This window comes from Leptodactylus fuscus, chromosome 6, assembly GCF_031893055.1.
Source record: "Leptodactylus fuscus isolate aLepFus1 chromosome 6, aLepFus1.hap2, whole genome shotgun sequence".
Taxonomy (NCBI): Eukaryota; Metazoa; Chordata; class Amphibia; order Anura; family Leptodactylidae; genus Leptodactylus; species Leptodactylus fuscus.
Window position 1 is genome coordinate 46,615,334 of NC_134270.1, and position 17,873 is coordinate 46,633,206.

The window sequence follows — 17,873 nt, forward strand, 5'->3', positions numbered from 1 at the left end:
ACGTGCGTGTACGGGGATGTATAGGGCGTCTTTTTTTGCGGGACCGGGTGTACTTTGTAGTTCTACCATTTTCGGGAAATGTTATTGCTTTGATCACTTTTTATTCAAATTTTTAGCAGAATCAAAACAGTGAAAAAATGGCGTTTTGGCACTTTTGACCATTTTTCCTGCTACGGCGTTTACCGAACAGGCAAAATATTTGTATAACTTTGTAGAGCGGGCGATTTAGGACGCGCGGATACCTAACATGTATGTGTTTCACAGTTTTTAACTACTTTTATATGTGTTCTAGGGAAAGGGGGGTGATTTGAATTTTTAATCCTTTTTATTTATTTTTTTAATATTTTTTTTACTTTTTTTAAACTTTTTTTTTTGCATTTATTAGACCGCCTAGGGGTATTGACATGGGTGGGTGGTGTCGCGGATTGTCAGAGTGGTGGGGGTCGGCAAACATGGCTGCTCCGGAGCGTTAAAGAGCGCCTCCTGGAGAATCGTTAAGGTGAGGGGCAAAGTGGTAAAGTATATGTATATGTGATTGGGTGGGGTTAGGGGCGAGGCTGTAGAGGGCAATATGAATTTTGTGGTTTGCTATGGTCCAAAGTGTGTGAGATTGCAGAGATGGTGGTGTGAGTTTGGGTTTTGTGGGGGTCCTGGCACAAACGTATGAGCGCTATTGTGACGAAAAGTAGCCTATTGTTTAATCGAGTGTAATGACTATGTTTGTGGAAAATTTCAGCCAAATCGGTGGAGCGGTTTTTCCGTGATTGAGGAACAAACATCCAAACATGCAAACATCCAAACACACAAACCCACAAACCCACAAACTCACAAACTTTCACATTTATAATATTAATAGGATTTCCTGGACAATTGTTGTTTTAATATTTGCCTTTTTGTATTGTGATAGAGATTGTTGGCACAAACAATAAAATGGAGAGAAGAAATTATACAAGAATACATGAATTCATCCTTGCTGGATTTTCTGATGTTCTTTATATCCAGTATTTCCTATTTGTGATCTTTCTCTGCATCTATAACATTTCACTGCTGGCTCATATGTTTATAATTCTGTTATATAGATTTAGTCCAAGTCTTCATTCTCCTATGTATTTTTTTCTTGCCAATTTCTCATTTTTAGAAATGTTGTACTTGTCAAATATAGTTCCCAAAATGTTAATAAACCTTCTCTCCCAACACAAATCTATCACCTTCTATGGTTGTGCCATCCAATTGAACTGTTTTCTAATGACAGCCAGCGCAGAATGCTATATGCTCACCACCATGGCGTATGATCGGTATAATGCAATATGTCATCCTTTGCAATATAATATTATTATGAATAAGACAGTTTGTATTAGCCTGATCTGTGTTTGTTGGTTTATTGGAATAACAGTTGGTGTCCTACAAACTTCACTTATATTTTCATTGCAATTCTGTGGCTCCAATAGAATTAACAATTTTTACTGTGATATTCCGCCATTATTAAGTCTGTCTTGTAATAACACACAGCTCGTTGAAATGACCATGCTTATACTTACTTTTATTGTTATTATAGTACCTCTTCTTTTTACAGTAATTTCATATACAAACATTATCTGGACAATTCTCAAGCACCATCCAGCAGGTATGCGGAGAAAAGCTTTCTCAACGTGCACCTCCCATCTGATAGTTGTATCTATGTCCTCTGGAACAGCCATTATTATGTACCTGAAACCAAAGTCTAGTCAAGGCATGGATGAAGAGAAGTTTTTGTCCCTCATATATGCTATTATTGTGCCTTCGATGAACCCTTTCATATATTGTTTGAGGAATAATGAAGTAAAAATTGCAGTTATAAAGCTCATATCACAAATTAAAATAGCACTTCATGACGGTAAGAGGTTAACTGTGTAGTGTTTGTATGTTCAATATTTCTCACAATGATACTTAGTTTACTCTCTTGGAGACAACCACAAAAAATTGGTGAAAAATGGTTTCCAAGAAAGGAGGTAATTTCAAAGACGATGGCAAATATACAGAAAATCCTTCGAGTCGGTGTCCTGGATGTCCTCATAGTTGGCCTTCTCTTTGTCTTGAGTGTTAATTTATGGTTCTACACCTTTGTCATAATGTTTCATTGGGAGGTTAACGTTATAATTTTAGCACAGGTCACGATTGTTCTTAGTAATAAAGATTTGCTTGCTTTTTCACTGGAGTCCATTGTAAATCTGCCAAATAATGTATTTATTTAGCACATGTCCATTATTTGTCTTACACTTTAGATGAAGTTTTAATAACTAATACTATTTTGTTAAGGGAATGCTCTTAGGTCCAAAATTCCATCCAAAACCAATAATAGTGCTTTGTAAGGGTTTTTAACAAAAGCAGCTACATACCCCTATGCAGGGGTGTAACTAGCAAAGCCTTGGCCCCATAGTAAACTTTTGACTTGGGACCCCTCACTCCCACATGGCATAGCACTCCCTTTCCTGGCCTCCACACAGTTTAACACCCCATTTACACACACTATAATGTTCTACAGTGACCCCTTCACCAAGTATAATGACCCAAAGTGAAGGAAATGGGGATGTAAACGCTGCTAAAATGTTTAGATGGAAAATGGCTGATGACAGTGGGGAGAAGTTGATTGGGGAGAAAGATTTTTATTTTTTTTTTCACCAGAGTCCATGAGTCTTAAGTTATAGACAAGAGATGAAGGAACAAACATAGGAAGTTGCAGCATTGTAGAGCTTTGTGAATGAGATTGATAAACCTATGGCAAATTGTATTCTGGATTTAGGCACATTAGAATATTGAATATTTGTAATAAATTCAGTTTTTGGGAGATTAAAGGGGTTGTCTTGTTATGGACACATCTCCTATCCACAGAATAAGTGTCCGCTCACTGGTAGCCCAGTGACCAGGGGGGTGGGGGACCATAAGTCCCTCTAGGGCCTTCTTTTATATGGAATTCCATTCACTTCTGTGGGGTTGAATTACAGTCCTGGCAGCACACCGGCACTCCATTCACGAGGAGGCTTTAGAGGGACTTTGGGTTTGCAATCAGGCTCAAAGCAATTTGGCACTTATTCCTTGTTCTGTTGAAAGGGGATAAGTGTCCACAGTGGCACAAATCTTTTAAGTTATAGGTATAGGATATTATGTTACAATCAGCGGACAGTGTATGGTGTTTTATAGTAATGCAGTTGTGGTGTGAGTGGAGGTACAGGACATAAATGGAGATGTCCTATCCTAGGACAACAACAAGAATCCTTCACAATCACTAGATCTGTTAGAAAAATAAGCACATCCCATATGCTGTTCCCATAAGAACTAGGCAGTAGTCCGATGCACTAGGCAGTAGTACAAAATGAGCAGTAGTCCATCAAGCACACACTAAACTACCTACACTACCTGCACAGCTCTTCTTTTTATCATGTGCACCCTTCAGAAACAGTAATATATGAAGGAGGCAACAAATATATTCATATTAATATTAAAGGGGTTCTCTAATAAAAGCTAATGTACAGTGGCTTGCAAAAATATTCATACTCCTTGAACTTTTTCACATTTTGTCACCTTACAACCATAAACTGAAAAGTATTTTATTGAGATTTTAAGTAATGACCAACACAATGTAGAAGATAATTGTGACATGGAACAAAAATGATACAGGGTTTTAAAAATTTTAATCATATAAAAATCTGAATAGTGTGACGTGCAAAAGTATTCAGCTCGTATATATCAATACTTTGTAGGCCCACCTTTCACTGCAATTACAGCTACAAGACTTTTGGGATCTGTCTCTACCAGCTTTGCACATCTAGAGACTGAGATTTTTTCCCATTCTTCTTTGTAAAATAGCTCAGATTGGATGGAGAGCGTCTTGCCACAGATGCCACAGATGTTCAAGGGGATTTAGGTCTGGATTTTGACTGTGCTATTCTTTGATCTAAACCTAAACAGCTCTGGCTGTATGTTTAGGGTCATCGTCTTGCTTGAAGGTGAATGTCCTTCCTGGTCTCAAGTCTTTTGCAACCTCCAACGGGTTTTCTTCCAGGATTGCCCTGTACTTAGCTTCATCCATCTTCACAAGAAACTCTGACCATCTTCCCTGTCCCTGCTGAAGAAAAGCCAGGGTTACTTTTCCACCAAACGTAGTGCTTTACATTTAACCTAAAAAGTTCACATTTGGTCTCATCTGACCAGAGCACCTTCTTCCACATGTTTGCTGTGTCCCCTATATGACTTGTGGCAAACTGGAAACAGTAGTTCTTATGTCTTTCTTTCAGCAATGGTTTTCTTCTTGCCAATCATCCAAAAAGGCTAGATTTGTGGAGTGCAAGACTTATAGTTGTCCTGTGCACAGATTCTTCCACCTGAGCTGTGGATTTCTGCAGCTCCTCCAGAGTGACTATGGACCTCTTGGTCGTTTTTCTGACATGTGCTTTCCATGTTTTAATTGTCTTGGTAGGTTTTTAGTTGTAGAATACTTTTTCCATTTTTGTATGATGGATTGAATAGCGCTCCTTGAGATGCTCAATATATGAGATATGTTTTGGGATATGTTTTATAATCTAGCTCTGCTTTAAACTTCTCCACAACTTTATCTGTAACCTATCTGGTGAGTTCCTTGGTCTTCATGATGCTGTTTGTCCACTAGCGTTCTCTAGCAAACCACTGAGGCCTTCACAGACCATGTGTATTTATACTGAGACTAAATTACACACAGCAGGACTCTATTAACTCATTATGTGACTTCTGAAGGCAATTGTGTGCAATGGATTTTATTTAGGGGTATCAGAGTACAGGGGAATTTATATTTTTTCATGTCATACGTTTCAGATTTTTATTTGATTGAAATTTGGAAAACCATGTATCCTTTTCCTTCCACTTCACGATTAACTGCTACTTTGTGTTGGACTATCACTTAAATGTATTTTGCTGAAATTTTAAGTTTGTGTTTGTAAGGTGACAAGGAATAGGAATACTTTTAAAAGCCACTGTATAGTTTAGGCATTTTTGAACAGAGATGCCTAATGTGTATGTGTTTTACTTTATTTTTTTATTTGTCATCTATGGACAGGGGTTGATTTGAACTTTACGTGTTTAAACTTTTTAAATTTTTTACTTTTATTTTAGACCCCCTAAGGGTATATATATTGAAATACTAATTCATTTCAATATATTGTAAAATCCATAGAGTTCTATTACAGGCTGCCTACGGTAGTCTGTAGCAGAACTATACTGAAGGCAAGCCTGGGAGCCTTCAATAGAATTCCAGCTGTCATAGTAAAAGAGTTGGGGTCAGCGAATGTTACAGACATGGTGATATACAAATAGATGTTTCAGTCTCCAATCACAGGCATTGCCAACAGGTCTCCACTGACCAATACAGTGGAGATGCAGAAACTGTGGAAGCCACATGAATTATATTTCATTTAAATGTACTTTTTAAAATAATTTTGATGATGGAAACCCAATCCACTTAAAAAGCAGTTACCCGAGGAAACCTGTAGAACCCATAGACTATAATGGGGTCCACTGAGTTCCCGTCTGGTTTCTGCCCGAACAAAGAAGAGAGAAAAGTCCTGCTTGATATGTTACGGAAATGGTTTATTTGTATCATTATTTTATCAATACAAAATTAACTAAAATACATGAATATTAGATGAATATTATTAAGAAATGTCTAGGGAGGTCTTCTATTTTGTTTATTTTGTTTTAACATAATTGTATCAATCATTGTAGAAATTATACTCTGGGGTATACTTTACCTTAGTGGCAAATAAAATTATAAAAATAAAGCACAGCTGCTTTCCTTTACCTGATCCTATATATCACTAAAGCGCCATATCAATCTCCATAATGCACCATAAGAATTTTAATACAGTACAATAAACAGACTGTCACTATATTTTTACTTAGATGAGAATCACCAGGTAAAATTAGTGCATTAATTTTAATATGTTTTACTTAATATTCAGAATATTCAATCCGATATATAATTCTAAAATGACTGATTTAAAATCTAAAAAATTCATTAAAAATTTAAACATACGATTTCATTTTGGAATGTCAATATTTTTAATAAAGTAGCTACATAAAATAGCTTTAGGAAATATTTTTCATTATGCAATTTCATTTAATTAAAATATTACAGTTAGTCAGTATATTAACAATCATTGTCCTAATTTGCCGGCTACTGTCTTTGAAGGAAAAAAGTGAATGGTATAGGGATATCAGAAAAGTATGTTCTCGTGATTAGATTATTTTAATTTCCTTGTTGCGGATATAATAGAACAGATTTAAATAATCAATTTCTACAATAAAAATTTATAAAAAATATTTCTGATCAATACAAGCAAACCTGACTTCAACCCACACCTTTCAGGACAGTAAAAAGACACTCTCTTATAAAGTGCATGCGGTTAGAGTGTAAAAGTATAAGTACCAGTAAAGATAGGGGCAACACAGTGGCTCATTGGTTAGCACTGCAGCCTTGCAGTATGGGAGTCTTGGGTTCTAATCCCACCAGGAGCAACATCTGCAAGGAATTTGTATGTTCTCCCTGTGTTTTTGTGGATTTCCTAACCAGTCTACAAAGACATACAGATAGCAAAAAAAAAAGTACATTGTGATCCCTATATTGGGCTCACAATCTACATTTAAAAAAAAAAAGTACTACTAAGGAGGAAATGGTATCACTACACAATAAGAAAATACTAACTATAATGCAAAAATGCTATATAAAGAGGCTGCATACAGATCGACAGTGACTTGTCTTGTATTTTTTTTCTTATTTAGGATTCAACAGCATTTTTTAAAACTTACTATTGACATCATGCATAAAATGGAAAAAAGAAACCATACCAGAATACTCGAATTTATACTTGTTGGCTTTTCTACTGATCCTCAACTTCAATATTTCCTATTTGCAATTTTTCTCTCCATTTTTAAGATTTCACTCTTGGCTCATATGTTCATAATTCTTTTATACAGATTTAGCCCAACTCTTCATACACCTATGTATTTTTTTCTTGCCAATTTTTCCATTTTGGAGATATGTTATATGTCAACTATAGCTCCAAAAATGTTGATTAATCTTCTCTCCCAACAGAAAACCATCACGTTCCATGGATGTGCTCTACAAATGTGCTGTTATCTGTTACTGGGCAGTGCGGAATGCTATATGTTGGCAGCTATGGCATATGATCGCTATAATGCCATTTGTCATCCCTTACAGTATAATCATATTATGAGAAGGTTTGTTTGTCTCATGCTGGTCCTTGCTTGTTGGTTTATTGGGATAATGGTTGGTGTCCTACAAACCATATTGATATTTTCACTGCCATTCTGTGGTTCCAATAGGATTAACAATTTTTACTGTGATATTCCACCATTAATGAATCTGGCCTGTAATAACACACAATTTAATGAGATCATCATGCTTATAATCACTTTTCTTATTATTGTAGGACCTTTTATATTAACAGTAATTTCATATACAAACATTATCCGGACAATTCTCAAGAACCATCCAGCAGGGATGAGGAAAAAAGCGTTTTCAACGTGCACCTCCCATCTGATAGTCGTCTCTATGTTCTATGGGTCAGCTGCTATTATGTACTTGAGACCAAAGTCAAATTATGGCATGGATGAAGAGAAATTTTTGTCGCTTATGTACACTGTTATCGCACCTCTCATGAACCCTTTTATATATAGTTTAAGGAATAATGATGTGAAAAATGCAGTTAAAAAGGTAATAGGTGAAATTGGCATAGCACTTCATGATAACCGCTAAATTACTATCTAATGCATGTATTGTATTTTTATCGTCAATTTATATCCAATCTCCAATATCTCCGTTGTAAAACTTCAATAGCAAGTGAATACTGTACATAGGATTTTTAAAAAGTCATGAGTAGTCTTCTGTAATGGCTTTAGTAAAATACCCTGACAGAAGTTCTGTCGCTTATCCATGTTGTGGAATCCAAAGCTTATAACTTGACTTTAAATTCATCTATTGGTTTAAGAAATGACTCATATGAAAGCTGAAACCCTCCCAAATATGTTTTTTTATTAAGAAAATAAACTGGCTTCACTGGCGAAATATTGATCACTTAATGAAAACAGAAAGGTCAGATTTTGGCAAGATAAAAGTTTTGTCGCCTTGTCCTACAATGCCCCCAATTCTAGTTTACAGCCTCGTCTGTGCTCACTAATTGATCGGTCCATTAGTGGGTGTGTATAAAAAGAACTCCAGCACCCCAGACCTTCACTTGAACTAAAACTTCACCTTTGACAACATGCCAAAAATCAACCCTGCGACCAAAGCCTTGATTATCATGAGGTTGAAGACCAGATCCACTGCAGAGGCGGCCACACCTTTAATGTGTCTCAGCGTCAAGTACAAAGAGTTACAAAAAGATTTGAACAGACTGGAGATGTTTTTGTCAAGCCCAGGTCAGGCAGACACTGCAAGACAATGGCTCAGGAGGAACGTTTGTTTGTTAGAAAATCAAAAGCCAGCCCCTCTTCCACTGCAGCAGAGCTCCAACAGGCCTGGTCACCTCAAGTCCCTGTGTCAACTAGAACAGTTTGTAGGATTCTCTCTCGAAATGGCCTCCATGGTCGAATTAGTGCGCAGAAGCCATCACTAAACAAAGGCCCATAGCCTGCTAAATGGATGGACGCTGGAAAAGTGGCAGAATGTGGATTTTATCAGATGAATCTTCAGTTGAATTACACCACAGCCGCCACAAATATTGCAGGAGACCTACTGGAGCCTGTATGGATCCAAGATACACCCAGAGAACAGTGAAGTTTGGTGGTGGAAAGATCATGGTCTGGGGCTACATTCAGTATGGGGGTGTGGAAAACATTTGCAAGGTAGAAGGCAATATCCCTAGCCTAAAATATCAAGAAGTATTAGCTTCCTCTTACATTTCCAATCATAAAAGGGGTCACATTTTGCTGCAGGATGGTGCTCCATCTCATACATCCATCTCTACATTAAAGTTCCTCAAGGTAAAGAAGATGAAGGTGCTCCAGGACTGGCCAGCCCAGTCACCAGATATGAACATCATTGAGCATGTTTGGGGTAGGATGAAAGAGGAAGCTTGGCAGACAAAACCAAAGAATCTTGATGAACTCTGGGAAGCTGTAAGACTGCATTCTGTGCTATCATTGTCAAAACATATGGATGCCGTCCTTCAAGCTCATGGAAGTCACACAAAACATTAAATCTGGCTCTAATATCACCACAACTTCATACACCAATGTTATGAAACATATCTTTGAATTTGAACTGAATTATTGATTGATTTTCACACTACTTTATGTGTGCGACAAAACTTTTGTCTTGCCAAAATCTGACCTTTCCGTCTTCATTAAATGATCAATATTTGGGAGGGTTTCAGCTTTCATAGGAGTCATTTCTTAAACCAATAGATGAATTTAAAGTCAAGTTATAAGCTTTTGATTTCACAACATGGATAAGCGACAGAACTTCTGTCAGGGACTGTAAGACAACTACTTAAAAAAGGTCTCTTAAAGGGAATCTGTTGTTTAAAAAATTGTCTATTTTAATCAAGTTTTAGGATTAAAAAAGTTTTTTGTGTGAAATTTCTAAAAATGTATCATTTTATTATTTATGTTTAAAAAAAATTCCTAAAAATTTTGCAGTTCTGACTGGCCACTAAGTCGTATAACATACTGACACTTATAAAATGATTCCAATACAAAGTACATCTTGTCCTGCAAAATAGAAGTTTTCTCATTTGAGAATATACTTTAAACCTCCATATATATTTTAGACATTTACAGTATTTCCATTGTATCATTATATTAGGGTATAATGAAATTGAATTTTTTCTTTGTGCATTTTTTGAATTATTTTGTTCTTAAAGAAGATCTTCCACCACCTCCATCAGTAAGGTAAAAAAGCTTTGGGGCAGTTGAAAGGGAACATTATAATGTGGGGCCATATAATGTACGGGTGACTGTAGCAGGATTATACTGTGTGGGGGCACATGAAAAATGAATGAGAATGGGCTGAATAAGCATAAAAGTGGGCAGAGCTAAATTTGCAGCGGTGCACATAGCACATTTTGTCCGCACATTTTGTCCCTCTTTCTGTTCTTCAAAAGTTGGGAGGTATGTTTTCCGTCCTAAACCTCGGGGAAACTGGAGAGGGGACGGTTTGCCGGCAGACAGCTTTAAAACCCATTAATTTGAATGGGTTTTTTAAGGTTACTGCAGGTGTCCGCATGAAGCCTCTCTGCGGGGAAAGCGTTTTTATTTTTTGCACGGACACAAAATCGTATATGCAGCACTTTGTTTCTGTGCAAAAAAAAAAAAAAGGCCGCCTACAGGAGAGGCCACCTACAGACACCAGCGGTCACCTTTAAAAACCCATTCAAATGAATGGGTTTTAAAACTGACTGCCAGCAAGCTGTCCCCTGTTCAGTTTCCCTGGGGTTTAGGATGGAAACCCAGGAGCGAACAGCGGCAGTAGTGTGAACAATTCCCTAAGATAGTCAAAATTATAGCCCTCCAATCTGGTCTACAGCAAGTACAGGCAATCATCACACAAACTCTTACCAGAGCCTTTACAGCACAATTCATCAGTTTTCAGCATGTTTTTCCTCGTCAGGCTTTGCTGGGCTGATTTTTTTAATGTTCCACTGCCATCTACTGGTCAAATTGTATACTGCAGATACACACACAGCAGGTTCCTGTGTAGTAATGGGAGAAAGCAAAGTTGTTATTTATTAGCTGCAAATCAAAGCAACTCTAAATGTAAACCCTGTTACATCTGCCAATAACTCATATTGATAACTTCTGTAGGAGTCTCTGTAATTCTTTGTCGTTCAGTATTTGTCAAACTTTTGCCATTTTGTCTAATAATATAGGATAACGACAAAGACAAATATTTGTAATTTACTTTTCTCAGCAAGGAACTCAAAGCGCAGGAAGTAATAGGGAGGTAGTGAATGTCATACAGGCATACATTCCCAACAAGAGTTAGTTGATTTGTCAGTAATGCCCCTCTTCATCTACCCTCATTCAATTGCTACTTTTCATATGCCCCCAGTTTAATGTCCCTCTTCATCTGCCTCCCCAGTTTAATGTCTCCCTCTATCTACCCCCTATTTTAACATTCCTCCTCAACTGCCACATCCCAGTTTATTGTCCTTCTTCACCTGCCCCCCCCACCCCCAGTTTATATCCACTCTCTATCTGCCCCAAAATTTAACATGAAAAAACACTGACACTCACCTCTCCTCGCTGCCCTGCTTCTCTGTAGAAGTATCTGCTCCCGCAGTCTTCAGGCAGCTGCAGGCACAATTTAGTGACATCATAACATTGCGCCTAGAGGTCCTGAGACCCGGAGCACATAGGGGCAGAGTGGTGAAGCAGGGAGCACATGGCTTTTCTCTTGTGTGGATCTGGGTGCACGTCTGTAGTGCGTTGAATTGTGCTGTCCACCTGGGGATGTATCTATAGGGGTGCTAGCCCTGGAGCCCCAGGGAGTCCAAAGACCTTTCTACAACATAAAAAGATACCAGTATTATAGACTGCACATAGTAAGCTGGTTTTACATTATATATTTTTCATTGGAGCCAAGGAGCTTCAAGTTGCAACTCTGCTGTCTACAATGAGTCCAAAAGCAGCAAAGAAGGGTTATATTTAGAGATGAGCAAACAGTAAAATATTCGATATTCGTTTCGAATAGCCCTTCAATATTCGACTATTCAAACGAATATCGAACCCCATTATAGTCTATGGGGAAAAATGCTCGTTTCAGGGGATCCCACTCTTCGACTCAGGAGAGTCACCAAGTTCACTATGGCACCCAAGGAAATGATGCCAACACCCTGGAATGCAACTGGGACAGCAGGGAAGCATGTCTGGGGGCATCTAACATGCCCAAGTCACTGTATTACGTCGGGATCCCTGTCAGCTTGCGATATGCGGGAGCTGACTTTTCCCATAGGAATGCATTGACCAGCGTTGATTGGCCGAACGCCATACAGAGTACAATATTCGGCCAATCAACGCTGGTTCTGCCGGAGGCTCGTCTGTGAGGAGGCAGAGTCTAAGATCGAACCAGAACAGAGACTGCTGTGGACCGGTCTTAGACTCCGCCTCCTCCGGCAGAACCAGCGTTGATTGGCCAAATGCTGTACTCTGTATGGCATTCGGCCAATCAACACTGGTCAATGCATTCCTATGCCGAGATGTAGCAGCAGGGTTCACATCTCGGGTGTAGCAGTGCTGGCCATGCGCTCAGCGCGGCTGCATCTCCAGTGTAGTCGAGCTAAGTACACGTCCAGCACTGCTACATAGGGAACGGAATTCCGATCTCGATCATTCAACCCTTACCTGCTACTTAACTTAACTGTAACTTTCCTGCACAAAACCACTGCCGCTCCCCGGAGCTCCAGGCCGATGTTCTCTTTCCTCTCCTCTCTCATTCACACGCTGGCAGAGTGCTGTGTGCACTCCCGCCTCCCTAGGCTAGTGTTACTGATGCTGAGAGTAGTCGAGGCTTGTTGTGGCTTAGGAGAGTGTGGGCGGGTACAGGGCGGGGAGATGTGAGTGATTCACTATGGAGGCGGGGGTGCATACGTCTGAATGAGAGAGGAGAGAAACGGACAGAGAACAACAGACCGGAGCTCCACGGAGTTGCATACACACCGGGAGGGGAGGCGGCAGCGGTTCTGTGCAGGTAACCGGACATTAGGGGAAAATAATCAGAAATAGGATTTTTAAAAACGATCCTGAATCTCAAGATCGGCTCAACCCTGATCATTAGGAAGGATGGAAAGGGATGAGATGCAGGTATAAGTTGATAGAGAGGTGACAATAGGACAGAGACATCTTATTGGCTGAGAACACTCTGGACATGGAGCAATGAAATGGTAAGACTACCTATATGAAACATGATATAAAATACATGGAGAAAATATCATTCTAATCAGTGATGTCAATTACCAAACCTACAGTGAATTCAATATTTTTTACGATATTTCAGACTTACCATAGAAAATTACACCCTGGTGATTTTCCACCTCTGAGAATAATTACAAAAATTAACAGGAGGATTGATGTTGCTTTATCTCTATATAAACTAAATTGTATTACTAAGGATTTCTATTAGGAAGCTATATGGTTCTTGTATAGTGAGACACCCAACAAGGTTACTGGATAAGGCTTCTGGATCATGGATCAGGATCTGAAAGTGGACCAGGACGGAATGAATTACACATTGCATGTGTGCTATGGATTAGATGATACATGGTTGTAGTGCTGTTACTGACTCCTCTATAGTCCTTTGACCTTCAAGTGGTAGAACACTTTGTCAGATAAAGTAGATGTATTCTAATGTATACCACTTACTATTGAACACCAAGTTGGAGAAATCTTCTGTCCAGGACATTTATTTGCCATTTCTTAGATAATGTCAACACATTCCATAGAACTCTATGGAAAATTTCATCAACCATACAGAATTGTCCCCAATGGAGCTCACAGTATAATTTACCTCTCTTATCATCTCATGTATAGATACACAAAAGCAATTTTATAGGGGGTCATTTGACCGGTGGGCATGTTTTTGGAGTGTGATAGAAAACCAGAGAATCCAAGAAAACATAAAAAACTTCATACACATGGAATTAAACTCAGGACCACAGCGATACAAGAGTCTTCTCTATGAGGACTGGTGGAGAATTGGAAGGCATCACATTGTGTAGGAATCCATCCTATAGCGTTGGAATTATTTCAAATTTATTTTTTGACTTTTAGTGATGTTTTTACTTGTTTAGCATTTAAACATGTCGGGTTAATACTATAGACTAAAAACATTGCTACAACCTCTTGTAAAATTACCTTTATTCTGCTGCTCACAAATTCACATGTAGAAAGGACTTTACTATTAGGGATCATGGAGAAAGGGAACCATACAGCAATAATAGAATTCATCCTCGTAGGGTTTTCTGATGTCCCCAAACTTCAATATTTCCTATTTTTTGTCTTTCTCTGCATCTTCAAGATGTCCTTATCGGCCCACATGTTTTTGATTATTTTATACAGATTCAGTCCAAATCTTCAAACCCCCATGTACTTCTTTCTGGCTAACTTCTCTTTCATGGAAATTTGTTAGTAAAATTCAATAAAAATAGATTTACAAAAAAAAAAAAAAAAAATTGTTATATTTTAACTATAAGTCCTAAAATGTTAAGAAATCTTCTCACTGGACAAAAAACAATATATTTTTATAGCTGTGCCATACAAATGTACCTGTTCCTCTTATTTGCTGGTTCAGAGTGTTATATGCTAGCATCAATGGCTTACGATCGCTATATCGCCATATGTCATCCCTTATTATATAACATCCTTATGCATAGAAATGTGTGAAGCTTATATGTGGTTCATGGATTATAGGGGCGGTTGTTGCCATAATACAGACCATGCTCATGTTTTCTCTGCCATTCTGTGGATCTCATGAAATTAACCATTTTTACTGTGATATTCCACCTATCATGGTGCTGGCATGTGCAGACACCCAAGTTCATGAAGTTGTTACCTTTATTATTACATTGTCTGTTATTGTAGTTTCCTTTATATTAACAATAATGTCTTATTCAGTAATAATATGGACAATTGTTAAGAAACATTCAGCACCAGGAAGGAAGAAAGCTTTCTCCACCTGCACGTCTCACCTCATAGTGGTGACTATATTCTATGGATCTGGTAGTGTAATGTACCTGAGACCCAAGTCAAGTTATGGTACTGGTCAGGACAAATTTATATCGCTCATGTATGCAGTTATTGCACCATTGTTAAATCCCTTTATATACAGTTTACGTAATAATGATGTGCTGTCAGAAGGATCTGGTATAACATAAAACTAGGTCAACAATGCTGAATATTATTTTTTCTCTCTGTCGCCTCAATGTCACCTTACCATTGGAATTCTCCATTGGTCTACTGATAGCTAAACCAATGGTGACTTGTCTCTTCTTATTCTTCTGGACCTCTCTGCAGCATTTGATTCTGTTGACCATCAACTCCTCCTCACTATGCTCCACTCAGTCGGCTTCAAGGACACCGCACTCTCCTGGTTCTCCTCTTATCTCTCAGACCGCACTTTCAGTGTATCATATGCAGACTCTGTTTCATCCCCTCTTTCCCTTGCTGTTGGGGTTCCTCAGGGCTTGGTCCTTGGCCCCCTGCTCTTCTCTCTCTACACAGCCCCCATTGGACAAACCATCACCAGATTTGGCTTCCGGTACCATCTCTATGCTGATGACACCCAATTATACACATCTTTCTGTGACATCACCCCTGCACTAATACAGAATACCAGTGACTGCCTTTCTGCGGCCTCAAATATTATGTCCTCGCTCTATCTGAAACTAAATCTCTCTAAAACTGAACTACTTACTGCTGCCTCGGGGTTGTGTTTGTCTCAGTCCTTTCCTTCACCCCCTATATCTAATCACTCGTACGCTCATGTGATCTTCACCTTAAAAACATCTCCAAAATATGAATACGCTCTTCACTTTCCTTACATTAAAGACACTTATTGTCTCTCTGATTCATTCTCGCCTTGGCTACTGTAACTCCTTACTTATCGGTCTTCCCCTCACTAAACTCTCCCCTCTACAATCTATTCTGAATGCAGCGGCCAGGCTCATCTATCAGGCTAGACGCTAAGCGATGCCTCTGGTCTGTGCCAGTCACTACAATGGCTGCCTATGCATTACAGAATACAATATAAATTTATCACCCTCATCCACAAGGCTCTCCATAATGCTGCACCTCCATACATTTCCTCCCTCATCTCTGTCTACCTCCCAACCCGTGCTCTCCGTTCACTCAATGACCTAACACATCCTCTATTATCAGAACCTCCCACGCTCGTATACAAGACTTCTCCTGAGTTGCACCACTTCTCTGGAATACTCTACCCCGGACAATCAGATTAACTCCCAATTTCTACAGCTTCAAGCGCAAACTAAAGACGCATCTTTTCAGACAGGCCTATCACAATTTGTAATGTAAACCCTTCCGTACCGTAATTAGAATCCCTAATACAAACCCTCCTCTGTCCCCGCTCCCACATTACCCCATACGATATGATGCTGTTTCAGGCTAACTTTGTCCAGGGACAATCTGCATGTTAAAGGACATGACTGGTGATGGCTCATACAGTTTTATGTTTGTGTAATGACAGTAACCTCTATTACAATGCTACCTCCAATGCCTCTCCTGCTACCTCTTGTGTCACCCCCTCTACCTCATAGATTATAAGCTCTTGCTAGCAGGGCCCTCAGTCCCATTGTGTGAAGTGACTATTTCTTTGTAACGTATCTTTTTGTCTGTACTTGAACCCTACAAATTGTACAGCACTGCAGAATATGTTGGCGCTATATAAATAAAATGTATTATTATTAATATTATTATTAGTTGATATTACTCTTCTGTATGAGACAACTCCTTATCATGGGTATTGTTAAATATTATATATTTACAATATTCTCTAGCAGACATGGGGTTAACACTCTACTGACATCATATCTGTTGTATTTTGGGTACATGGGTGCGGTTAGAGTACACCATTTTAGAAATCTCCCTACATAGCTGTAACATGGAAGGTAACACCCACTCTCATGAATATAAATGAGTGACAGACACACACGTCGTGGTCGTCATCCATGAGGGGGATCCATGGGGAATCTATGGCAGGTCTGTCTGCCATCCCTCTCTGTCATCCTGGACAAGATGTCGTGAATATCCCAAGTCCACCAACCAGATGACAAGCATGAACCAAGCTGTAACTACAAGATATCCAGATGATTTAACTTCTCTGAAGATGTAAGCTATTGACAATTGACTGATATTTGTGTTATTTGGACATTTTCCCTGTTCCTGTGTTTTCCTTCAAGATATTAATAAACCTCTACACTGATTTATAACAAGATGACTTCTTCCTATCGTGGACAAGGCCAGGTCCGGATATTTAACAGTGGACACAAGTCTCACCGGCAAATACAAGATATTTAACAGTGGCGAGCCAGCACGGTCGGTTTTTTTTTTCCTGTTTTTCTCGTTCCGTTCACTTGCAATTAAGGGGGAAGAGAGGAGTATTTTGCAAGTTGTATGAATTGCAAGATTCAGGAAGACTTCGAAAAAGAACTTATATTGGTGAGATACAGATGACTGTTGTACGTGTTATATGATACGGAAGCCTGTGTGAGGAAAGCCTGTGAGGAAACACAGAAGGACCACAAGTGCCAGACGTACTGAGACGTTCTGATGACAGGGACCAGCTGTTCCAAGGACAAGCTAAAGGTGAAGCTTTCTACAGTGGTGAGTAAAGATTTTACTTTTAAAGTATGGAAAAATTTGAGTCATTGTCTAAAAAATGTAACGTTGAGTTTAAAATTGTGTCTAGTGACAATTTAGCGAGTATATGGCAAGATTTGTATACACAATGTGAGCAGGCAAATTCTAAGATTGAAAATAGAATTTGTTCTACAAAAGAGAAGCAGGTATTTAGGAATATAGCTTCTTTGGTAAAGATTTTTAATGACATGGTAACAGAAAAGAAATTAAGTAATAGTATGCATAAATCTGTTCAGACAGATGAGAAATCTCAATATGTTGATAAAGAGCACCATGTGGCAGTAATGGCCATAGATGGTGAGGAACAAATGATACAAGAAACTAAATTGAAATTAAAATCGCAGGAATATTTGATCAATCTGAGTAAAGCCATTCCCACATATGATGTAAAGATCCATGTGTGTAGAAACTCAGAAATTTTTGAAAGCCATGCAGAGAAATTTGATCTAAATATTGAACAGAGAAATAAACTG

General features: G+C 38.7%; 2 protein-coding genes and 1 pseudogene across 2 annotated transcripts; all 3 read left to right on the forward strand.

The window, feature by feature from the left end:
• The first annotated feature begins 930 nt into the window (after positions 1-930).
• On the forward strand, positions 931-1,893 carry LOC142209986 (olfactory receptor 10AG1-like). The gene has a single exon (XM_075279020.1). It carries the CDS (start codon positions 931-933, stop codon positions 1,891-1,893), a length of 963 nt encoding a protein of 320 aa, XP_075135121.1.
• A 4,939-nt stretch (positions 1,894-6,832) lies between these two features.
• On the forward strand, positions 6,833-7,783 carry LOC142209987 (olfactory receptor 10AG1-like). Its single transcript, XM_075279021.1, has one exon. The coding sequence runs from the start codon at positions 6,833-6,835 to the stop codon at positions 7,781-7,783; it is 951 nt and encodes a 316-aa protein (XP_075135122.1).
• A 6,500-nt stretch (positions 7,784-14,283) lies between these two features.
• LOC142209988 (olfactory receptor 10A3-like) lies at positions 14,284-14,897 on the forward strand (annotated as a pseudogene).
• The last annotated feature ends 2,976 nt before the right edge of the window (positions 14,898-17,873 follow it).